Here is a 26798-nt window from a genome sequence, read left to right on the forward strand (position 1 = left end):
TGAAAATTGAACATCAATTTTAATGAAGTTGTTTCTGACAAACAGAAAATTTTTCCCCCAACAAATACTATTGCCAGTGTACTGTAAAAAAAAAAAAAAAAAAAAAAAAACCATTATATTTGGCATCTGATTACCTATGAGAAAAATACCCAATCATGATTCAGCAGCAATGTAAAATAAAAGCTGATATAATGTTTGACCTACTTATGTTTGGCAAAATGATTTGTTTTCTCAGGACAGAATGGCAAGCTGAAAATCAGAAGAAAACAAAACACTAAAACATACTTAATAGAAAAAAAAAAGTTAAATTCACATATATTTGACAGAGGTCTCACATTATCTGGATGTTGATAATTAGTACTTAAGGAAAAAAATTGCATATGACAATCTGAAATATTTTGGTAAAAAATTAAATAAAGAGAAAGTCCTGTCATAATCATGCTGCATCATTTAATTGAAGATGGATTCAATATGGAGAAAAAACTCTAAGGCATAGAATAAAGGAATTATGGAGATGGTATGTTCAACTTTTGGTAGATGTACTCAAAACGTATAGATTTAACAGTAGACAAGAGTGCACTAGTTCTGTATTGTCAGTTTGGCTGAAGACAAAGTCTTGCTTGCAGCTAATGGAAGAGGACCAAAGCTTTATCATATGCATAAGCATTGGGTGAGGTAACTTTTCTGTGGTTTTCTGCCATGAAAAAATAAAGATACCTTCCTAAATCCTGCTGATTCAGCATGTTTTGGCCTATGCTTGGCATCTTAGTAAAAAAAATGCACTTGGACCACTTTTTAACATCCAAAAATAGGCAAAACATTCTTAAAGAACATACAGACAGAACTGATTATGAATCACATTGAGTAGTTCCACATGAAGAACTACATGGTGAATGTGTAATCTGACAACCGACAACCCTAAAAGCAAAATTTTAAAAAGCGACAGAACGATCGTTCATGTCACAATATAAAAAATATTAAAATTACCAGAGCGCTTCATGTTTGAACTGTACAAAAAGATGTTTACAAATGGATTGTACATCTTAATGTGTTAGTTAGATAAAATAAAAGTCAGACCTTCTCAATCACTATTTGACCTGAACAGCAAAGTCTTCACAATGACAAACAATTTCAAAGGCCCAGTTGATCAATCCACTACACATGCTGTAACAAACCTAATGGCTCTTTTACACTATACTTCTATATATCCTCATACACTACATAAATGTAACTGCGATTACAATCTTAGCCACCCATCAAAATGGGAATACATCCTTACTTTCTAAATCACTACTTACACATAGAGCTACAGCTGCCCACTAGTGAATTTTACTAAATAGTCCTGTGATTAACAAAATAATCATATTTGAGGTACATTGTTTAAAAAAAGAAAAAAAAAGAAAATGTAAGTGATAAAACAAGAACACATGCAGAGAATCTGGTCCTGCAGAGGTAAGGCACCAGGGGTCAAAAAAAAAAATCAATTCCTAATTTCCACAAAAAGAAAACAGCTTTCAAGTGTTTCTTTTCAAGGCAATCAATGTGGGAGTGTCGGAAAGGCAGCAAAGTGGAAGAAGTGTGTTCAAGCTTGAGGGTTGACCATTTTCTGCAGCAATGGGATCTGTAGAGAAACATTTATATTTATACTTACAAAACATAATACATTTTACTTATTCATTTTCTCATCCTGTTTCATCTCTGAAAAATACTAATGTCAATCGAGTGTCTTCAAATAGCAATTACCATCACACACCTATTGGTAATGGATAGGTGCGCTGGAGAGAAGACCAAAAAAAGTTGAAATTCTAACAAAAATAAAGAGCATACCGCACACTATTAATACTTGCAAAAATGTATCAAAAGTATTTTATTACCAACGTTTCGGTCATCATATTTCACTTCATATTTTTGATACATTTTTGCAAGTATTGATAGTTACTAGTTACTAGTAACCATCAGTTTATAGTTACTAGATAGTTATTAATAGATTTGCACTTATTGAGTGTCTTCAAAAAGTAATCAGGCTTGAGCTCTTTTTAAATCTTTTCCCCTGATCCGTGGCCTAGCAGTTATTGCACAAGCTACAGACATACAAGGCAAAATATGATGTTCAAAAGCTTGGGGTGAGTAAAAGAAACTTTTACATTGTTACAAAAAATCTTTTTCAAATAAATGCTGTTCTTTTAATCTTTCTATTCAACAATGATCCTGTAAAAATGCATTATGGTTTCTACAATAATATTAAGCAGTTTTCAACGCTTATAATAATAAGAAATGTTTTCTGAGTTCCAATTCAGCATATTAGAATGATTTCTGAAGCATCATGTGACACGAAGACTGGAGTAATGATGCTGAAAATTCAGCGTCGCCACCACAAGAATAATTTATTTTTTAAAAATGTATTAAAACAGAAAACAGTCATTTCAAATAGCAAATATATTGTATTTCTGATTAAAAAATACATTTCATTTAAAAACATTAATGTTCCCAAAGTTTTGAACAGTAGTGTACACAGGGGCGTCACTAGGCCCTTTTTAGGGGGGCTTCTGCCCAGCCCCCCTAAAAAATATTTGATTAATACATTTTTGATCGCTTCAGTCCCCTTTAAAAAAACTCATTTGAAACTGCGGCAAGCTGCGTAAAGTTTCGGCTCCTCCCCTTATCTGAGTCTGCTTGGATTTAGCGCATTTTTCAATCTGCAAGGGCGCCGAGCAGAGCGAACATCAGAGAGAGGTGTGTGCGTGCATTTATTGATAGATTGCTAATGCTATGATATTACATCTGCATCGGTGCAGTTCTTTGTCATAAATGCATTGCAGTTTACATAATGTAATGTTACTGGAGCATTTGGGAGCAAACGGGACGGCTCGGTTTCTCATCCAATACCAATACGTTTCGATGCGTTCACCTTCAGCCCTTATGTGATAGTTGTTTTTTATTCCTACAAAAATGAAGTGATTAACATGAAAACCTACTTTAGATTCAGAAAACGATCATGAATTATTTTAATTTACTTTTTACAATTACAGACATATTATAATGTATTTTGACATTACATTATGCAGCCATTAACAGAAATGACACACATCATTGACTGAAAGCACTAGATGGCCCAGAGAGAGAATGTGGAGTTATTTTGTTTTGTATTATTAAATATAGTTTTGTATTAAGTAATAATGAATCAGGAGGAGTGTCATGATACATAAATTAGAGTAAGCGTAGAGTAAAGGGATTTTTGATTTTCTTGATTTATACTATTTATACTAGATTTGTACTTGATTTATAGAAGTGGCAAATTGATAATTCATGTTGTTATTTTTAATAAATAGAAATAAATATAGAACAGATTAATCATATTGCCAATAGACAATTACATTAATACAAAAAAAAAAAAAAATCAACATTCCCTATTTTCTAGTGGTCACATCCAATAATTATTTTTTTATTACAGTGTTGTATATGGCTCAGTCAGTACTCCTACTCCCATATATGAAATACAGGGAATACAATGGAATAGTGGATTGCAGTAAGGTTAGTAGCATACCACCCCCTAATAGTCAAATAATATTTTTTTTAATCATACCCTTATTGGGGGCTGAGCCCCCCTAAAATCAAAATCCTAGAATCGCCCCTGAGTGTACATGAAATATTTGTATTCACCTTGGACAGATCCACCCCTGTGAGGGCGTTGACAGAAACAGGTAGTTCAGCCAACAGACGATTCACTTCCCCAGTGACGCGGCCACCGTCACCGCTGAGGATCACAATCTCACCGGTACGGCTCAAGGGTGCTGCCACCTTTGCAGCAATCTGTGATGGAACAAAATCAGCCACGGACATGTTAACACAACAAAAACATAGTCAGTCAGCTTTATTCTTCAGAGCAACATCTTTTAAAAAAAGACTTAAAATAGTATTTTAGCTATTCGTAGTATCAGACATGTCTGAAAAAGAAAGCATAAAAAGATGGAAAATATTGCATCTGTAATTACTGTAATCTAATTCCACATATTTCTTTAGTCTGACTTCCACACACCTTTGGCAGAGCCTCCAGGACGAGGGCGGTCTTTGCAGCCTCCCCGTAATGCTGATATGCCTCAGCTTTGAGCCTCATCCTCTCTGCTTCAGCTTTACCCACAACCTCAATGGAGCCGGCCTCTGCTTCTCCAATACGTTTGATCTTCTCCGCTTCAGCCTGTGCCGTTAACACCTTCTTCATCCTGACAGAAAGGAGCAGAAGTCAGATTGTGTTCCTGAAGCCTCTGTTCTTACCTGTCTTATCTGATTTACATAGATGGAGACTCCCTTAAGGCCCTGATATACATAAAGTCTAATCATAGCATGAACTGGTATGACGTCATTTCAAACAAAATCAGGCCGAAACAAAGTTTCAGGAGTTTGAAACAGCCTGCCAAAGCGAACTTTCCAGAAAAGTTAGCTTCGGCTGGTAAACACATGATTTCGTAATAGGTAGGTTTGGGTCTGGAAATCTTTTCCAGTTAATTTCGAGATCAGACTCGAGGTAAAACTTATATACACTGGAGAGCTGCTTTATTATAGTAGAAATTTAAGTTGCAATTCTAAATGAAAAAAACCGACACTTTTTTCCATGATGAATATGGTAGAGCTGCTTGCTTTAAAGGATTAGTTTACTTCAGAATTGAAGTTTCATGATAATTTACTCACACTAATGTCATCCAAGACGTTTGTCTTTCTTCAGTTGAAAAGAAATTAAAGGTGCCCTTGAATGAAAAATTGAATTTATCTTGGCATAGTTAAATAACAAGAGTTCAGTACATGGAAATGACATACAGTGAGTCTCAAACTCCATTGTTTCCTCCTTCTTATATAAATCTCATTTGTTTAAAAGACCTCCGAAGAACAGGCGAATCTCAACATAACACTGACTGTTACATAACAGTCGTGATGTACACCCCCAATATTTGCATATGCCAGCCCATGATCCCAACATTATGAAAGGCATTAGACAAGGGCAGCCAGTATTAACGTCTGGATCTGTGCACAGCTGAATCATCAGACTAGGTAAGCAAGCAAGAACAATAGCGAAAAATGGCAGATGGAATAATAATAATTGACATGATTCATGATAAGATATTTTTAGTGATATTTAGTCTTTCTAAATGTTTTGTTAGCATGTTGCTAATGTACTGTTAAATGTGGTTAAAGTTACCATCGTTTCTTACTGTATTCACGGAGACAAGAGCCGTTACTATTTTAATTTTTAAACACTTGCAGTCTGTATAATTCATAAACACAACTTCATTCTTTATAAATCTCTCAAACAGTGTAGCATTAGCGGTTAGCCACGGAGCACAGCCTCAAACTCATTCAGAATCAAATGTAAACAATACAACAGTATACAATACTCACATAATCCGACGCATGCATGCCGAACACTTTGTAAAGATCCGTTTGAGGGTTATATTAGCTGTGTAAACTTTGTTTATGCACTGTTCAAGGCAAGTGCGAGCTCCATGGGCGTGGAGCACGAGAATTAAAGGGCCAGTAGCCCTGAATCAGCCCATTTATAATTATGCCCCAAAATAGGCAGTTAAAAAAATGAATAAAAAAAAAATCTATTTTGAGCTGAAACTTCACAGGCACATTCAAGAGACACCTTAGACTTATTTTACATCTTTTTTAAAAAAAGTTCTAGGGCACCTTTAAGGTTTTTGATGAAAACATTCCAGGATTTTTCTCCATATAGTGGACTTCAACAGTTACCAACAGATTGAAGGTCCAAATTACAGTTTCAGTTCAGCTTCAAAGGGCTTTACATGATCCAGGCTGAGGAAAACAGGTCTTATCCAGCAAAACTATAGGTCATTTTCTAAAAAAATAAAAATTATATACATTTTAACCACAAATGCTCATCTTGCACTGGTTCTGTGATGCTCCACGCATTACGTAGATGGAAGTACTGTGGTAGGGAGAAAAACTTCATCTCGTTTTGCTCCTCCAACTTTAAAATCGTCTGACATCGTTATTTTCCCTATTTTTGTAAAGGGCATTTGACTCAGTCTTTGTTTGTTGCTTCGTAAAGACTTGCTCCGTACTCCCACCTATGTCACATGTGACCTTTCCAATGTGATTATGTCATGCACGGCGCATCGCGGAGCAGTGCAAGATGAGCATTTGTGGTTAAATTGTATATTATTATTTTTTTTTTTTAGAAAATTACAGATCGTTTCGGTAGATAGGACCCTTATTCCTCAGCTGGGATCATGTAAAGCCCCTTGAAACTGAACTGAAACTGCAATTTGTCCTTCAACCCGTTGGTAACTGTCTACTATGTGGAGAAACCCTGGAATGTTTTCCTCAAAAACCTTTATTTCTTTTCAACTGAAGAAAGAAAGACAAACATCTTGGATGACATGGGGGTGAGCAAATTATCATGAAATTTTCATTCTGAAGTGAACTAATCCTTTAAAGAAATCTATTGTATAAAGTGCTGTATAAATAAACTTGTGACTTTTTGGAGTGCTGAATTGCAGATTGTACAAACATATGCACATTGCTATTATTTGATTCTTTCTTAACAGCTTTTTTCTCACTGCTGCTATTATTGTTATATGTTTGTTTTGTAAATGAGAGGAAAGCGCACAGCACATATTTACATATTCATCTAAACGAATACGCAGCAGTGTTGGTGGCGTCAGGATGTTCGCTAACATATCGCTGTTCAGGTATTTCAAAGTTCTTTTTACATCTAAGCAAAGAATGAAAAGGAACTTTGCCGCGAGAGTCCAAAAACCTTTACACTAAATATATCAATTTCCCCATCTTTTAATGAGGACGTTCACATCTTTCTCACCTTTAAAGGCTGATTTATACTTCTGCGTCGGACTACGCCGGAGCCTCTGTGCCGTAGGCTATGCTTATGTTTTCATTTATACTTCTGCCTCGTTGTCCGTGTCGAAGTGCATACAGACCGCTAATGGGCAGTGTCTTGCAGTATATCAAGGGAAAAGCCGAAGAAGAAGCACCTTGTCATGTATGTTGTCAGAGCAGTGATGGCTGCAAATAGGCAACTACTTTTGTTGCGGTTAGATAACCCCTGAAACAGAGCGTTTTTTCATTCTTATGGAAGTTAAAAACGCTCAAGCTTCTCTGCTTGCTCCACGCCAGTTTTTGACCTGGGGGAGGGGTTTTCGCAGACCAATCACAGAACTTGCATAGAATCTACGTACTGTTATATGCTAAACACAGCCCACGCAGAAGTATAAATCAGCCTTAACAGTCTTTTTTTCTTTTCCTGCAACTCACTTATTCTCTCTCATTCGTTTTACTCACTTCTGCGCCTCTGCGAGCTGCTCCATCTTGTAGGCTTCAGCCTCAGCTGGTCTCCTCACGGTGGCGATCAGCTCTTTATCTGTCCTGAGAATCTCCTTTTCCTCAATGGAAATTTGCTTCTTCCTCTGAACCACCTCAATCTCAATCTCCTCCAGTCGGATCTTTTGCTGCTCCTTGGCTGCCTGAAGCTCATAGGCCAATTGTGCCTCAGCTTTCTAAAAATATTAATTATAAATGGGTGTTGAGTTTGGGTGTCCACAAACTTTTGGCCATATAATGTACATCACATAATTGATTGACCAGTGCCTCTGCAGTTTACATCTTAAAATTACCAGAAAAATATCTCATTTCTACCTTTGTGTTGACCTCTTGATTGAAGGCTGCCTTCTGCATCTCCAGTTCTCTCTTTGAGTCAGCCATTCTTGTATCTGCTTGGAATTTCACATCCATCATCTCCTTCTTACATTCTGCTTCCTGTACAAGAGAATAAGAGATGTGAGAAAACAAAAAATTGCATTCAACTCACTCTTTCACATTTCCCACTTACACAAATATTATGTCCTGCCACTATCTAAGAATAGGACACAATTTGATGCCCCATTAAAATTTTTGACAATCTGTTGAATTGATATTTTATCAACTGTAGTAAAAAACTATTGTCAACCATCTATTAATTTATAAATAAAATAAATACATAAATAAAAATAAGAATGCTGTATTTGCTGTATTCATTCATCAATAGCTAACTTCAAACCATAATCTGGTTTTAAACCAGCCAGCCCCCACTCTTTGAAATCTTAAATTTGGCTATAATTGCAACCCATTCTGCAGTACTTTTGTTTTTCTAAATTTTGTCATATAATTTGGAAGTTTTTGAATGTTTACCACACATAAAAATATAACACATAAAAAATATTATTTAACAGAAAAACAATCATTATATAATATTTAAAATAAATGTTTTTTTTTATTTTTAATTTATTTAAAAATGGCAAAGCTGAAGGATCAGTGTCACATGATCCTTCAAAAATCATTATAATATGCTGATCTGATGCTCCAGAAACATTTCTTATTATTACCAATGTTGGAAACAGTTTTTTGATGCTTAATATTTTTGTGGAAACCATGATACATACAGATATACACTTTAACATCCCGAGTATCAATATTTTCCCCCGATCATTTCCCTTAAGAGTTTCAGGCCCTTTTTTGTACTCTGGCCATGGAAAGTGACTCTTCAGCTCACCCTGATTCCAGCATCTCTCTCTGCTTCAGCCACACCAATGTCAGCATCTCTCTGAACAGCAGCAGTCTGGGATTTCCCCAAAGAGCTCAAATAGTCCACCTTATCATAGACATCCTAATAGAAGAAAACAGAAAATTATCACACAGACAGCTGCAGTGGGTTTGAAAGGAAATGATTGATTGTTAAAAAACACATAGAATTTAAAATCAAAGTAAAACAAAAACTCTATTTATAGTAATGTAAGAGCACCTTTATAGTAAAGCTTAGGATCTCAATACCCATCCTGCCCACATCAGGTGCCGCCACCTCCCTCACCAGCCTGGCAAACTGATCCCTGTCCTGGTAGATCTGCTCCACTGTCAGAGTCCCTGTGAACACACGCAAATAAGGTCAGTGAGAATTTTAAAGATGTGATGCATCCTTGTTTCCTTACTGCCCCATCCTCCAGGAAAATTGATCAAAGGCTGCAATTATGAAGGATGCATCAACTGTCTAAAATGCACTGCAAGGACACAAGGAAAGAGGAAGCTTTGAGACTACAACTACATAATGTCCCAGTGATTTGTTGAAAGATTCATTCTGCTTATCTGGCAAGAACTTGGATCTACGACCAACGGTGTATGCTGTCTGAACTCTTAACAATGAGGATAAGAGTGCACTCCATTGGAGATAGACACAAGTGTCCAGCGTCACTCACCCAGAATAGAGCGCAGGTGACCTTCCAGTGTCTGCAGAATGACACTTTTTATCTCTGCCACTGTCTTGCCCAGGAACTGTTCACAGGCATAACCCAGCAGCTCTTTGTCAGTCATGACCTTCACCTGATAGCGGAACACATACAGTTATGGTCCAACACTTACATACACGGGACCACAGCATACCACTAACACCCAGAGCTTGATACAATGTATGTGTGTCAGGATAACAAGACATAGAACAGTCAGCTGATCTGCTACTATATTAGTATTTTAGAGACAGACTATTCTAGAATATTTTAACATACAAATTGTCATATTATATTTGATCAACAGTTTGACATTTCTAAAAAGGCTGTTTTCCATGTATGAGGGACAGACATTAAGAAATAAGCACAACCAAATCTGCTGGATGTTGTAAAGTAGTGTATACGTGAGGTTGTGGTTAGTCGTGGGACATGCTTCAATCAGTATTCATGCCACTCTGAATTCACATGTAAACCAGTATGTAAAAGAATCATGTGTTCATACTGTTAATAAAAAATAAAATAACATGCTTAAAGAGTATAAATATCTCATTACATTCAAGCAGCGTGAAGGGCTACACAATATATTGAGCATTTATAATATGTTTGTAATTAATCAGTTACATAAATATAAAATGAATAAAAGTAATATTGTGCTTATTGCTATGACTTTTTGTTTGGTCATTAAGTTAAGTTTTCTAAAGAGAGGGTGATTAAATGTTTTGCTATGCTTCCTTGCAAAACGTAAATTAACTTTTAATTTAGTAAAAAATATATGTAGATAGTTTTGTTTATCATTATGCACTGATCTATAAATGCATATGCATGAAAATAAAAAATAAACTATACCTTATGGCATATATATATATATATATATATATATATATATATATATAGTACAGTCCAAAAGTTTGGAACCACTAAGATTTTTAATGTTTTTAAAAGAAGTTTCGTCTGCTCACCAAGGCTACATTTATTTAATTAAAAATACAGTAAAAAAACAGTAATATTGTGAAATATTATTACAATTTAAAATAACTGTGTACTATTTAAATATATTTGACAAAGTAATTTATTCCTGTGATGCAAAGCTGAATTTTCAGCATCGTTACTCCAGTCTTCAGTGTCACATGATCCTTCAGAAATCATTCTAATATGATGATTTGCTGCTCAAGAAACATTTATGATTATTTTCAGTGTTCAAAACAGTTGTGTACTTTTTTTTCTTCAGGATTCCTTGATGAATAGAAAGTTCAAAAGAACAGCATTTAACTGAAATACAAAGCTTCTGTAGCATTATACACTACAGTTCAAAAGTTTGGGGTCAGTAAGAATTTTTATTTTTATTTTTTTTAAAAGAAATTAAAGAAATGAATACTTTTATTCAGCAAGGATGCATTAAATCAATCAAAAGTGGCAGTAAAGACATTTATAATGTTACAAAAGATTAGATTTCAGACAAACACTGTTCTTTTGAACTTTCTATTCATCAAATAATCCTGTAAAAAAAAAAATTGTACACAAATATTTTGTACAATTGTACACATTAAATGTTTCTTGAGCAGCAAATCAGCATATTAGAATGATTTCTGAAGTATCATGTGACACTGAAGACTGGAGTAATGATGCTGAAAATTCAGCTTTGCCATCACAGGAATAAATTACTTTGTGAAATATATTCAAATAGAAAATAGTTATTTTAAATTGTAATAATATTTCACAATATTACTGTTTTTACTGTATTTTTAATTAAATAAATGTAGCCTTGGTGAGCAGATGAAACTTCTATTAAAAACATTAAAAATCTTAGTGGTTCCAAACTTTTGGACTGTACTATATATATATATATATATTATAGCCTAGTCGTAGTGTGAATTAATAGAACTTATATCCAGTGTACAGGGTAGTAAAACCAAACTTGATGGTATAAAAAAAATAAAAATTCCCTAAAATGTTCATGTATGCATGCAAAATAAATAAATAAATAAATAAAAATAATTATTGCAAGACATTTCCAATGCAACCATTGTGCAGACTCATACAGCCCAGTAAATTGTGTAAACACAAGGCCTGGATTTGCCACCCCTTAACCTAAAATTGTAAGTTATAGGTCTAGGAGAGACACTTTAAAACAAGCTCTCTCCACAGCTGTGAAAAGAAAAGGAGAATTAACTCATGCTGCAGAAAAAGAGGGGGAGTTGTTGTGAGTTTAATGTTCCGGGTAGAAGCCGTCCCTCTGTACTGAACTACAACCAGCTTCCCATGTAAACATTAAAACCTTTTTTTCAGAGCTGAAAAAAATTCTGCATGTGGCCTGGTTATTGCAGTAGTACATGATTATGAAGAAAGCTGATTTCAGTGCAGTGTCAAAGGTGAACTTCAACCAACACTGGCAGGAGGGTGTTTGTGCATCCTCCCCAAAGTCGAGCAGTCATCTTACAAGTATATTACAAGCAGTGCAATACAGGGCAGCATGCAACCACAAATATGGGTGGGGGAAAACATTACTCACAGACTGAATCTCAAATGACTCCATATTACAGGAGTAATGCCCTGAGAATGGCATCAGGTAATGGATGGTCTAGTATCTCTGATGTTCTAGATAAATGTTCCACTGAAATGCTGTGATCCGGTGTTGTGCCCAATTCTGTCCCCTGCCAGATCATTACTGCCCTAGTATATGTATATTTTATATATATATATATATATATATATATTTTTTAACAGGTGTTCTAATGTCTTATTCCATTGTACTTCCGAGGAAAAGAGTCCAACTAATTAGATTTGTGCTTTTGGTCACATGTTCAGACACAGAGATGCTGCTTTTTTATAAAACCATGACATGGTGGTGCTCAAGAACAGAGGATTTTGCTGAGCAACAGTAAATAGCAGAGGAAAAAACAGGATGGTCTCTCGTTTCTGTATTATTGTATTTGGTGGTAATTAACACCATAGCAAATACAAAAATCTGAACAGCGGTTTGAAAACATGTAAATAATGTTTAACTTCCTTTCTTCTCTATTACAAGTGTATCACAAACAAAAACTTATGTAGTGCTTTGTGTCCTGGAGTAACCAGGGTATTTCTGCTTTTCTATAAGTGTCACCTACTGACAGTGAGTGAATATGCATATTCATTCAGCCCATCAGCTGTTTTTTAATGGGGTCATGAACTGCAATTATTTTTTATTTTTTTTTTCAATTTTATAATTTTCTCTGATGTCCAATTATAACGTTATCAAGATTTTAAAATAGAAAACATCCTAATTTAGAAGTAATAAGCCGTTTTCTATTCTGTTTTTGACCCTCTCTTTTAAACATTTTGTTTTGATGGGCGTGCAACATTAATGATTTGCTAAATGTCAACTGCTATGATTGGGTAAGAGTTTTGCATAATAAAATAATTTCATTACACATCTGTAATTGTTTTGAAAAAATAAAAAATATCTTATATAATTGAAACTTTTGCCAACAGTGTGAAACATTTATGCGTATTAGAAGTGCTTTATAAGTCTTGTAAGTTTATGTACTGAGTTACCACAGTTATAGTTGACAGGATAAGATAATTTTGTGTAAACAGATTGTCAAATTGTCATTTGTCATCTTACTTGATGACAAAACAGAAGATATCGCTTACTGAAGTAGATTTTATTCATGATTACAACAGATGGATTAGATCAAAACAATAACAAAAGCAGCGTTCTCTACATAATTTGGATATATATAAATGCTCAGTACATATCAAATGATTTGTAACAGTGACACATGGTAAAATCTGCAGTAAAATGAAACGAACAAACGATCGGTCTTACTGACACGATCTGGAACTTTATTAAAAATAAAGTTCATGCTTTCTTAATGTTATGATCACAAAGAAAGCAATGCAAAGACTTGGTACTTTCAAATGTCTTGTATTAATCAGAGGCATCGCTATCGTTTTGTTGCTGGAGTAATCTTCTGGTTGTCTCTCTCTTTTGTATTTACTATGACATGACATGCGCAAATGTGTGGGTGGGGCTAAAGAGGCAACAATAGAAGTAGGCATTGATTTTCTTCAGCAGAGGCGGTCTTTCGTCGCACTATTAAGTCAATGTGACAAAATCTAAAAGTAGTCGTTTCAGCAACATGGTTTCAATAAAAGCTGTTTTTGGACTAACAAGGACGTTCTGAATTCTGAAACTTACAGGACATTTTAATAGTATAATGACCTCTTGTATTTCAAAAGATCAAGGAAAATTTGTTTTCTCAATTCATGACCCCTTTAAATGCAAATTGACAAATTGCATGCAAAAACCGAACCGGATTTTCATGCCAAACATTTGTGTTGGTGTGAACAGGCTTTGATATGCCACTGGAAAAGGTCAATATTATGGAGTTTAGACAATATTGGAGTCTAAGTGGAGTTATTTCAGAATCAGCAGCCATTCAGGACAGACATGTAAATAAAAACTGTCAATAACAACGGAGAGTTGTAGCATTCGCAGTCAACAGGGGGAGCCGTGCTGTAACAAGCATTCAAATGTAGGCTGCGTGCATTGATGACCACTAAAACAAACAGAACAACTCATGGTGTGCTCATGGGAAACCACAGCATAAACTCAAAGGGAGGAAATCATGCAGCACAGTGAAAATGAAAGTAGGGCAAGACTGAAAATGTGTTCTTGGATTAAAGAAGACTTTCTATTCTTTCCAGATGTGTTTTTCTTGTTAAGGAAACAAAGTTATCTTGAATTTGAGAAAAAGACAAAAAACAACAACACAGATCTAGCATTATCTGGGTCTATCCATGCCTGATGGTTAACATGTATGGGAACTGATTTACTGTAGAAACAGACAGGAGGATATGGATATTGCAGAAGACTGGGAGGTCAACAGATAAGTGGGCCCATTAGTTCAAAAGCTGCAAGGCCTCTATTTACAAGACAAGTTTAAAATTAGAGTTTAGAACTAGAGTTTAAAACCTTCACTGTTGTGTTACAATGGAAAAATGTAATCATAAAGTCTTTCTATGGAGAGATCATTGAGCTCAAATCTCTATGGAGACTGAATTGTGGAATGTCTTGTTTAAGTTCCTCATCCAATCACATGTGACTACCAGAGATAAATGCTCTGTAATGGCTAGACTGCCTCTTTGTGTTACAATGCTCTCATTGTTCACAGCAACACCAGACTAAGTAATCACAGAGAGAAAATAACAGCTGAAGAAAGAGAATTAGGCTTTGAAAACTGATTTAAAGATTCTGCAGTACAGTTACTGCCACATGCTCAGTTGTAACCATAGTGGAAATGAGTATTTCCTCTCTGAAGTTGGGTTTTCAAAAGAACAGAGAAATGTTCATGAGGATAAACATGTGACTTCAGTTTTGGCACACTGACAACCGAGAAAAAAAAAAAAAAGTCAAATAAAAAAAATAAACAAATAAAAGAACAAAACAAATCAACATTCCTTTTGTCTGTTTGAGAAAAGCTTTTAGATGCTTTTAAAAAAAACAACAATTCCAAACATGAAGGTCACAGAATGTGGCAACATACCGGCTCTGTTCTAAAACCTTGTGGGCTGCCTGCGCAGATGGCATTTTAAGAAATCAGATGCGTTCCTGACATGAAGGTTTCAAAATATAAGAAGAACACCTATTTGGCCAAATTCTTTATCTTTTGTAAAGTAAGAAGTGAAAGGAAAAAAAAAGGTGCCAAGATATGGATTTTTAAAAACTTAATTTTAATATGTTCCTTGAGCTAATGTTAATAAAGCCTTTTTGTTGTTGTTGTCGTCAGGAAATTGAACGGCATCTGTATACTATCCAATGTAGACCGTGCCAGTGATTATAATGGGTTCTGTTTGCTTTTGACGCTCGCGACCCTTATAGAGGGTATGCACGTGACGCCGCCGTCGGCCACAGTGACTGTGGTTACTACATAGGTGGCAGCATTGGTTTTCAGCGCGAATGCCACAAAAAACAAACAAAACATTTGAAATGGTAAAGAGCTTTACGATTGACTGGACAATTATGTAAAATTTTATTTATAACTGTAAAAAACATAACTGTAAAATTATATTTTTACAGACTGCAGAAAGCTACAGAAAAGAGAAGCAAATGGATCACAGAAACAACTGGACTCCAGGCAGTGAAACGTGGATTTGCAGTTTTCATTGTATCAAATGTAAATATGTTGAATTTTTTGTCATGCAGCAGGCTCTTTTGCAACTCGGTCCTGCTGAGGGGGTGTGTTCTGGCGGGAAAGTGATGTCAATGCATTTTTTTAAGTGATTGAATGCCAGTGGGAAGGGCCTATGGTGCGATAATGTATTTGTCGATGTCTTGCTCTAGAGGCAATCAAATGCTAATTTATTTGTCCATGTGACGTCTCAGATCCTACAATATCCAAGTGAACCATTTGTGGAGCTTGGTTTGATAAATGGTTTGTTTATAATGAGGACATGTTAAGCTAAGATATAAAGACCTATTATATGATAAAAGATCAAAGAGAATGTGAAAAAAGCAGAGTAGAACCATAATTATGGTAATTACGTCATGAGCAAGTATCACATGCCAACTCTATTGAAATCAACTGCGAGTCAAGATTCCCATGCACTTTAAAGTAGAGGCACTATTTGTATGAGCTTCTGCCTATGTAGATCACTTCAAATCAGTCATTTACGAAGTTGCATTTCATTTAGCAACCTTTATTCTGCATGTGAAAGCAGCATACAGAAAGATCTCTATGGGTTTTGAAACAGAGCCATTGATTTTTCTACTAAACCGAAAATTAATACAATTAATTCACATAAAAAAATGAATTCACTTATTTGGTTTTTGATTGACCAAACAACAGTTCGTCATGTCATGCACAAATCAGTGACCTTCAGTGTGATGAGAGATTGACTAAGATTGGCACTATTCATCCCTGAGGGGGGAGGGGGGACCAGAAAAGGCAGCAATGGAATGAAAGGAAATGATGATAAAGGGGTCTTGGCTCTGAAACCAGTCTGGCAAACCTGAAAGAGGCATTTGGAGCTGAGGTTAGGTGAGGTAAGGTGGTTTACCTGTGCCACACCTGTGACAGTAATAGCTACCCCCTCCGCTGTCTCTACATCCTCACACTTGGGTTGCAGGGTCATAATCTCAAGGGTTATCCTGTGGAAAACGCAAAAAAAGGGAAACAAAACAAAAAAGTTGGCTATGAACTACGGGAAGAATGTCAAGCGGCGTGAAAACAGGAAGAAGGTGGGATTAAAGGAAGACGTGAAGGTAAACAACACAAAATGAATCTGTAGGGTGAAAAAACGAAGACACAACCACTTGGTCAGCACAAATCAGGTGTTTTGACCATGGGCTGTAATGGAATTGTCTGGATTCACATTCCCAGAACCTCAAAGATTATTTCCCAACCCACAATATTCCCAAAAGGCCCATCTGATCCATCCATCATTATCCATTACAGATCCAACAGCCAAAACACGCTGACGTGAGCCATTTGTTACATGAGCCATGAGCGCGCTGCGTAGCCAAACATCAGACAAGGATAGTGAGACATGACTGCCTCTCCTTCACTGCAGAGGAAGACCAACACAAGGAGTGTGGAAGAGAGCATGAGAGCAGGTGTATGTGTGTAACGCAGGAAATGGAACCAGGCCACTGCCCTTCATACCCTCCCTGAGAGCCTAAAATTGTTCTCATTGTCTCATTTGGTTGGCTTGTTTCATTCAGTGTGATTACCTGAGCGACCCCTGTCACATCCAAGGGGACACCCTCCGAAGTTTCGATATTCTCACAGCGACAGAGGATGGTCATTATCTCCAGAGAGAGTCTATGTGGGAAGATGGGGGGAGGGGAGGGGAGGAGGAAGGGAGGCAGGACAGCACAGCACAATATTATCAGTGTGTTAACATATGTGAAACGAGGGGGACAGATGTCAGGGTTCAAGGTTAGGGAGGATGATTCCTGGTGTTGACTGCAGTTGAATCCAGACCATCAGGGAGCCACTGTCTGCTGCAGATGGAGAGATCTTCTGTATCATGTCATTTATCTTTGAAATCTCATCATTGACTCTGAATGGATGCCTTATTCAGTATATCCATTAGGATTAGCCTTTGTGGTCTAGGGACCTGAGTGGTCTAGGGACCTGTACACGTCCCTAGACCACTCCTTTAAACTTCCATGCCAAAGCAATTTATATTTCTGTAAGGTGTTCATTCTAAAAGTGGATTTGGATAAAAGGCTGCATGATAAAATGAACGGCAAAAAAATTCTCAACATTATAAATCGCAATTATTAATTTTGTTGTTTTAAAATAGGTTTTGATTTTAATATTTTAACTAAACTTGTGTAGATCAACTTCATTTCATATTCTTTATATAGGCTATGATAACAGGATAACAACTGTGGTTTTCCATCTTTTCGATTCTAAGACCCCCATTGTCCAACACAATATTCAAAAGGTCCCTATATATAACATTATATATGTGTGTATGTATATATGTGTGTATATTAGGGCTGGGCGATATATCGAATGCTTTTGTCACGCGCATTTCGTCAGTAAAGCCGGTTCCCTGATTACCGCTAAATCGCCATCACCTGCTTTCAAATGGAGCGGCATTTAATAGACAGAGCCGTAGATCACTGATAAGCCACGCAATATCACGTTCATATCGCAGATGTATCGCCTTCGATAATGAACGCGGTATTGCGTGGCTTATCAGTGAACTACGGCTCTGTCTATATATATATATATACACACACACACAGTAACTACTGAGGAAAACAAAGAAACATGATTTCAGTTTACATCTAGATTCTATGTTTTTTTTCACATTTTAAGTTAGATTGTTTTAATATGTTAATAATAATATATTCATTTTAATAATTTTACATAATCAGTTAATGAAAATGTGACTGATTTGACACTTTGGAATCTTCTTGTGTCAAAAGTGATAATACTTTTCAGTTTTATTGACGCCGTCATCTTTGATATTACTTTGGTCATTGTCGCTATGGTTACTGGTAAGAGATTACAGACTTGACTCCTGTTGCACGTGAATACCGACCGTATTCGAGAAGCTTCTGTAAGTTGCTGTGTGAACAGGAAATTTAGAGAAAAATGTGTTCTAAAACTGGCTCAAAAATATCAAACATGTTTCTGAAGCTAAAAAAAGAAGAAGTGCTGTTCCCATAATAAACTACACAATCTTCTGTTAAATCTGTCAACTTCGACTGCCCAAATTCAGCAGACTGGATCTGACTCCTCCAGACTATATAATCGGGGCAAAATAATTACTATTATTATGAAAAAACTTTTGCTATTAAAATGTTTAAATGCCAATGTATACACAAAGTGCGTAACACAACATTGATCCAATTGTAATCACTGAAGCTGCAGGTTCACAATGTTTCACATAACTAAGCCCTGCAATTCAGCACAAGCTAACTGACTGGGGTGGAAAGAGGGTCCCAGGTGACATACTATTCCAGTGGATTGTTGGGCTAATATAGCTCCCCCTAATATAGCCAAAACCATATAACACGGGACAGTTCTCAGTGTAAGAGACCAGTCTAGGATTCAACAAAGTTAATATACCAATATAGATCACAGTGTTCAAGTGCAGCGAGTGTGGACCTCTCATCAATGGCCCTTTTCTGTATACAAATTTAATCGTCTGTTTTTGTGTCTTTGAAAAAGTGTAGCTCTTTAATTGGACAAATGAAACAGGGTGTGTCTGAAGGGATACCATGCACAGGGATATGCAGCAGGATCCCTCAACTGAATCTTAATTTCAGCCCTTATGATGCTGCAAGCGCTACATCTCTCTCAATCATTTAAAATTAGATCAATGTAGCTTTTAGAGCTGCCAGCAAACTAGATTACTATGTTCTTTATCAGGAAAGGGGGAGGGCAAGAGATATCCCACCAAGCCTTGTTTTTTTCTAAGCTATGCACTCAACTGAACAACTGCTGTAACCGCTGAACACAGCAACCCATTATACATTCACATTTTTACAGTCCTTTTTCAGACATTTCACCTTTTTGACAATTGTTTCATTACTATTGACTCTAATAATAAAAACAATGAAATATAAATCTTCACTTTAGCTGTAACATTTAAAAATTATAGCTGCATTTCCGCAAAAGACGTTCTCCACACGTCTATGTGTCATCACATCCTACTTTTATAGATAACCAATTTCCTGCCTGTGTTCCTGTCAAGGGTTGTGAATGTTATTAAAATGGTTTCTTTATCTTGGCATGTATATATCATATTTCAATTTAATGTACGACAGAAACCGAAGTGGTAAATAGCGAAGCGATTCTCAGAATCAAAACTAATGATCTGCCGTGCAGACATGGTGTGATAAAAATCTTCTGACTGTATTTCCACAGAGTTGATAAAGCATAATAATCTTATGATCCCCAGCAGTGAGACAAGAGAAACAGGTCAGACACGTGAGCGTGAGTCCGGTGTGTAAAGGCAAGTTAGCTTGGCAAACACTTAAAAGAAATGAACAAGAGAGGAAAATCAGAGAATAGGCAGGCTGGTTATTACAGATTGCACATGCATAATCTCAAAGTCAATAACGGTTAAAGGAGAAAACAAGAAATGGAAATAAACCATACGTTCACAGATGAAATATAGTTTTCTCATTTTATAAATATGTGTTGTCCTCTTGCTAATGTTCTTATAGCTACAAGCACTGTGTACACTACACAATAAACAAAGCTCATACTGAACGACACACTGCTTAACCCTGGGTTATCATCTTTATAAACAACTTTTAGGGAAAAATCAAAATGTCAAACAGTGACAGAAAAAGTAAAAAAATGTTTTATTCTGATCTAAAAATGTGGAAGTATATTCGGTAACAAGTCTGATGGGCAGGAGTGGGACAAGCTGTTATTTAAACAGTTCATCCAATCAGTGATATTGACACCCTAAATATGCAAATAAGAAAGCTAACCCAGGGTTAAACCCTCGGAAACCTGAATGACCAGGATTAATTCCTAATCTAGGGCAAAGAATAAATCGCATGAAACATAAAAATTGATAACCCAGGTTTGCTATAACCTGGGGTTGACAATGTTAATAAGTGTAAAAAAAAAACCCTATATGTTTTTGCACAACTGTAGTTCTACAGATTTTAAAAAAAGACTGCAGTGCTATGTATTTATCAGCAGAGGCTGCACCACTAATGATCATCTATTCGTAACCATTGAAGCTGAACTTCACTCTACGCTCTAGTATTGTTAACTCTGTTTATTTTTCCAAACACTGGCCCTGGATACTGAGGACTTAATGAAGTGTGTTCATGTGGATGGAGGGGGTTGAGTTCTGATATATTAGACAATGTGTGTAACGTTTGTATGCTGTCTAGGTTGATGACTATATCACTGAACACACATTTAAAAGGAAGAGTGCTCAAAACCTGGTTAACAGGACTTGATATCACATTACAGACAATGTTCATTCATTCTTGTTATTTTACAATGAAGTGAGAACAGATTATTTCCTTTCTGGCTAGGAAACTAGTTATTTTAGGTAATATCAATGATTTATACTGTATAACACGCACAGATGTGTGCACACTCCTGAGTTTCTTTAAAGTGGAAATATTATATTCACAAGAGATTATAATAATCTATCCAGAGAAACGTGAGCATGCTGTGACGTGTCCCTTAAACTGATCCTTATTCCCACTAAAAGGGAACTGAAAAGGTACATGAATGGAGAATAGTGTCATTCAGTCAGCGGTAGAATGATTGTTTATATTGTGAGCTGATAAACACAACAGAAGGAGTGAATGTGATGAATGGACATTCTTACTTTTGTATGTCGGTGAGAAGCCACCATGCCCAGGCCCAGCCGCCCACTGTATATGTCTTGTCATCAGAGCCACAGCAGCCACCTGAGAAAATAAACAGGCATATTTAATACAAATTCCACAATTATCACACTTTCAAACGCATGTGTTTGATGCAGTCATTTGTGGCACTCTTGCATAGCGATCTAACACGAAAGGAAATACTTTCATTTGAAATTATATTAAAATCAAAACGAAATATTTCAACCTTAAATCTATACAAGCTGTCAGTCAATCACCACTTTCACCACCTACAAATGTTAAAATCCAATACAAGTCTCACCAAACTGGTTTACAAACTGAACAACAATTTCATTAAAACCACAAAATGAGTATCTCTGGAAAGCCCCAACTCACAGTTACAATCTAACCAAACCACTATGGTGGTTAAATGTTTACAGAAATCAGCTCAAGTCAATTATCAGCTAGACTTGCTGTACCAAACAGAACAGCTTATGCACAAGTGAATGTCGGAGCATTATGAATCTTTTGTGTCGAATCAGCGGTTCGGAGCACCAAAATCACATGATTTCAGCAGTTTGACGAGCGATCCGAATCATGATTCGACACGCTGATTCATAATGCTCCGAAGCAAGCAGTGTTTTGAAATCGGCCATCACTACACAAGTTTTTTTGGCGCTCCAAAAATATTCTCGTCGCTTTATAATAATAATAATATTGAACCACTGTACTCACATGAACTCATTTAAATATGTTTTTAGTACCTTCATGGATCTTGAGAGAGGAAATGTCATTGCTCCCTATGAAGGCCTCACGGAGCCATTGGATTTCAACTAAAATATCTTAAAGGTACAATATGTAAAATTTTTGCAGTAAAATATCCAAAAACCACTAGGCTAGTGTTATATATTTTGTCCAGCTGATTACTAACAATATCTTTAATGTTTTCAACTACTTGTAAATAATGAGAAAATTCCCATTCTAAACAGTGACACGGGGCAGTGCAGTCGCCTGTCAATAACGTCAGTTACCTTTGTTACCGCCTTTACTGACGTAGAAACCACATGACAACAGTGCCGTGGACAAATGCGGAAGTAGTGTCTAGCGTCCAGCAAACCACTAGCTTGCTTCAAGCAGTTCCTTATTTACTTCTTGCACGTTTTATGGTGGATTGTGTTACTTATTTATGGAACATAATTACTGTTTACCATCTGCCGCTGGTTCTGTCGACAAGGACAGCTCCCGTAAACTCATGACCGGAAAAGCGGAAGCGGCGCCGGCGGCTGTGTCATAATAAAAGTCCCGCTGCTCGTGAGGCGTGTGTTGATCAATTGCTCCAGCTCCTCGTTCAGCTCCCGCAACACTCGGTCCTGCTCTGCTTCATACTACAGTAACGTTAATAATCACATCCACGTACATGAGTTCTTCCAGACTCCAATCCCTATTCTTTTGCACCGTCCATTGAGATGGAGACCACATGTCCCAAGTTTCCGCTCTAATACTTGGCGTCATCAAACTACGCCTTTGTTTTGAATAGGCTTCTAGCGACCTCTAGCGGAAAAAAATATCACAAATTGTACCTTTAATTTGTGTTCCGAAGATCAACGAAGGTCTTACGGATGTAGAACGGCATGAGGGTGAGTAATAAATTACAGAATTTTCATTTTTGGGTGAACTAACCATTTAAGTCCACAGCAACTTGTTTGCCTTTACTCATTGTGCGTCTGTTTGGGACGAACCGAGCCTGAAAGTTGTTCATGCAACCGAACTTCATGTCTGTTTACATTTTAACGCATTTAAGTGAAACTATATTGAGAGTTATATTGAACATTTTTCTATTGTTTTCAATTAAGACGTACTGTCAATAAATATCAATACCGCTTTATCTCATTCAAAAGGTCTGTTATTGTTTACAAGACAAACAAACAAAATACTCTTCACTCAAACAAGTATCATACTTTTACTGGATGAAACCATATATGGGGGAGAAAAAAAATCATATGTACTTCTGACCACATGAACATCCACATGCTATTTGCCTTTAATTTTCATTATGCAAAATTCGGCCTGTTGCTCATGTTGTGATTTGGCTAACAAACTATGTCTGCTAAACATTATTGAGTAAGTTACTCTAAAAAAGTAAATAATTAATAGCTACTAATTACAACAGTGTATTTAGATTAATGTACTAATTACTCTCTCTAAAATGTATTGCATTACTTATTAGTAGTTACTTTATAAATCCCATGCAACTGCAACCGCTGCCGTCTGTCAGTCAAACAATAGCAGTGATTGGGAACTTGAACAATAAGAGTCGAAAAATCTTCCATAGACAAATCCAAATTAAACCCTGCGGCTCGTGATGACACATTGATGTCCTAAGAAACGAAACGATCGGTTTGTGCGAGAAACCGAACAGTATTTATATATTTTTTTACCTCTAATACACCACTATTTCCAACTGCGTTCAGCTTCCGGCTAGTGAGGTCTGATCGCGCTCTGACAACGGAAGTGATGTCTCGCGCTCATTGAAGTATATGGGCGAGACATCACTTCCGTCACCAGAACGCGTTTTTTGACCTCACTAACAGGAAGCTGAACGAAGTTGGACATAGTGGTGTATTAGAGGTAAAAATGATATAAATAATGTTCGGTTTCTCGCACAAACCGATCGTTTCGTGTCTTAGGACATTAAAGTGTCGTCACGAGCCGCAGGGTTTAATTTGGATTTGTCTAAGCAAGTTTTACATACTGTTATAGTTGAAGTTCCCATCTACTGCTATTATTTGACTAACAGACGGCAGCGGTTGCAGTTAAAAATCATCATTTGCGTTCGACTGAAGAAACAAAGTCACCTACATCTTGGATGCACTGGGGGTAAGCAGATAAACATCAAATTTTCATTTTTGGGTGAACTATCCCTTTAAAGGTGCTCCAAGCGATCCTGGGTTGAGTAACTTCCTGTTGACGTTCAAAGTGTTGTCAAACAAAACAGAGGCTAGCTAGACCCTCCCTCCTCCTCCTCCTCCCCTCTGTGCTTCCGGAAACAGTCATGAATGCGCATTTAAAATCATTCTTGTCGGTTATTGGCTGGAGCGTGTTTATTATGTTTCGTGGTCCAGGCTGCACCAGTTTGTTTTTATTGTCGTTTTTGGAGCTTGTGACGACTACAGAGACCACATTTTTTACAGTGTGTTCAGGGGACAGGCAGCTAGCGGATAGTGAGGAGATGTTTGCTGTATGTGACAAAAAAATGTTTGGCCTAAAACACGTGACATAATTTAGAGCACCTTTAAAAACATACATTTTAACATTAGATGTTACATTTTGATGTTGTTTTACAAATAATTGTTCTATAGTCTATTCAGTATTTAGCTTTGTGTACATCATGTTGAAATTGACAGCTTCAGTAATTATAACAGCTGTGAATGTTGCTTGTTTTCTGTATATAATGTAACAGATCTTTCATGCTTCTAACTACACATTGCAAAGTTTTTGGATTGACAGACATATTTAATGCTACTTTCACGTGCTGTCAGAAATGTGATAATTCCCACTTCTGAAGTCTTGATTATGAACTCATCGCATTCAATTTTCGAAATAGGAGGGCGTTCATGTGAAATTTTTACCTATAGAAAACTCATATTTACGATAATTCCGTCAGCATGTGAAGGCAGCATAAAATGCATAACTGAATCCGACTGACAGTGATAACCAGCAATGGACAATCCGATACTGTATGTCAAACGATCTGCGCATTAAGTCTTCGAGTGTAAATGCAAAAAACCAGACCTGACTTTTTCTATGTAATGTTTCTTTGTCGTTCATTTTATTACTAGCTTTTCAAATCAGTCACTCTTAGAGTAGCTTAGAGTTTTAAATATAAAATAGTTCTAAGCACTTTTATTTTTTGATCAGTCCTGACAGTGAGTTATTAATTTCATTACTAAATAGGATTAGCTAATATTACAAACTGTTTCTTTGCATTTCTTTTGGATTATTGTCAGTACCGGACTCACAGTTCACATGGGTAGTGTCCTTTGTATTGTGTGTGTGGATGACAATGTTCGACCGCAACCACTGAAGACCGCTTTAGACCCAGGAAAAAGATAATCTAGGATCAATTATGTTCAGCTGTCAATGCAACCAATCGTGCGGCCTTAAGTTTAAGCATCAGTCTGGGCTCCTGATGTAGTGTTCAGCATGTGACATGTATAGACAGTGGGGGCCTGTAACCACTAGACATGCGAGGAAATTCCTCACAAATCTATGTATGTAGTAGGTCTGTTCCCTGGACTGGAAACTACTTCAGCACATTCCATCAGCTATAAGTGCGCAATCCTCAGCTGTTGCTGGAATCATTGCACAACTGAAGTCTTTGCCATGTGACTTTCTTTCATAAAACATGACCAATGCGACATAATGTTCAGGCAAGTTAAGGGAAGAGGAAATTACTCTTCAGGAAACTGGCCAGTTAGAAAAAAACTGTAGTTGGCAGATAATTTCAAACCAATGAACATTATTATTATTTTTTTATTATTTTTGTGCACACAACCCCATTACGGTCTGATTTCCCCCCAATTATTAACATGAATAGGCTAATGGATAATGTACAGTAAGCAGCACTTGTTCGCAATATAAGTTTATTAGTTTAAATGACTTGACTGTTTTGATTGATACTATTTCTGTCAAACATGGCCACTCACAGCGTGTTTATAATACGTGTCTTCATCTTCATCATACAAATTAAGATAAAATAACACTCATTTAGGCTATCGACGCGGTGGCAGTATCAAATAAAATGGAAATAAAAAGCACACAGCCAAAAAGCACAATTCGTGTGTGTTTAATCTAAACGTCTATACAATCAATCGATATATAAGGTCAAGAGGATTTCAAGAGAACAATGTGTTTCACTGCTCAAACGTGTCGAAATCAAACCGAATAAAGCACGAGTGAGACTCACATGTCGAGAATGTGATGGATTGTCTTTGTTATCATACAACACAAACTACAATGCAACAGGCAAACACGAATATCTTTATGCTACTCGACTGAAACACGCGTTAAATTTTCTGATCATACATTTACGATCATCAAACACAATCTACATTAGATACAATCCAGATGAACACAATACAGTCAAATTATCAGAAAGTGTGGCGGATGGCTTTGAGAAAAACAGAAGGCAGTTAATAGGTTACCTGATACCACCAAGGCTTCGTTTGGTCCTACAGTGTGGCAATTCCCCATATTTTTACTGCCCGTCGCCTTTAAAAAGCTGTTCAGAATGTAAAGTTGCTTCTTTTTTGCGAGGATGACGGAAAAGTGCGATAAAACAGTCAGATATGAAGGCACTCAGTGTAGTCTTGTATACACCATATTAAGATTTTTGCTTGCATGCACCAGCAGTCAGTCACCGCCCTTCCAGAGATGTGACGACAGTACTACGATCCACAGTAAATCTGGGTTGTTCTTCAACCGTCCAGTAGAGGGCGCCACAACATTTTAAATGAGCCTAACCTCAGAAACATCAAGGCCTTTCTGCACTTTTTTTCCCAATATTTATTTATGAGTATTAAAGAGTTTGAGCTTTGACATATTTTATATCATTTATAGAATTCAAAGTGTACCACTTTGTCCTTCAGCATCTTATATAAATATGAAATTGTTTACATTTTCTTATTTGGCCTGTTTGTTACAGC

At 36.5% G+C, this 26798-nt stretch overlaps 1 protein-coding gene across 3 annotated transcripts; it reads right to left on the reverse strand.

Moving 5' to 3' along the window:
- Positions 1-86: 86 nt before the first annotated feature.
- On the reverse strand, positions 87-26528 carry flot2a (flotillin 2a). Of its 3 annotated transcripts, none has more exons than XM_067405793.1 (11): positions 26298-26528; positions 21096-21177; positions 16326-16416; positions 9258-9381; positions 8810-8928; positions 8561-8674; positions 7669-7788; positions 7315-7529; positions 4037-4220; positions 3661-3810; positions 87-1621 (listed from the first exon to the last, which is right to left on the reverse strand). In XM_067405793.1, the coding sequence occupies exons 1-11, from the start codon at positions 26344-26346 to the stop codon at positions 1583-1585; spliced, it is 1287 nt and encodes a 428-aa protein (XP_067261894.1). In that variant the 5' UTR covers positions 26347-26528; the 3' UTR covers positions 87-1582. The 3 variants fall into 3 exon arrangements, with proteins under 3 accessions (XP_067261894.1, XP_067261896.1, XP_067261895.1); XM_067405795.1 differs by lacking the exon at positions 16326-16416 and adding an exon at positions 16999-17089; XM_067405794.1 differs by lacking the exon at positions 16326-16416.
- Positions 26529-26798: the final 270 nt, after the last annotated feature.

Source organism: Chanodichthys erythropterus, chromosome 13 (assembly GCF_024489055.1).
Source record: "Chanodichthys erythropterus isolate Z2021 chromosome 13, ASM2448905v1, whole genome shotgun sequence".
Classification (NCBI taxonomy): domain Eukaryota; kingdom Metazoa; phylum Chordata; class Actinopteri; order Cypriniformes; family Xenocyprididae; genus Chanodichthys; species Chanodichthys erythropterus.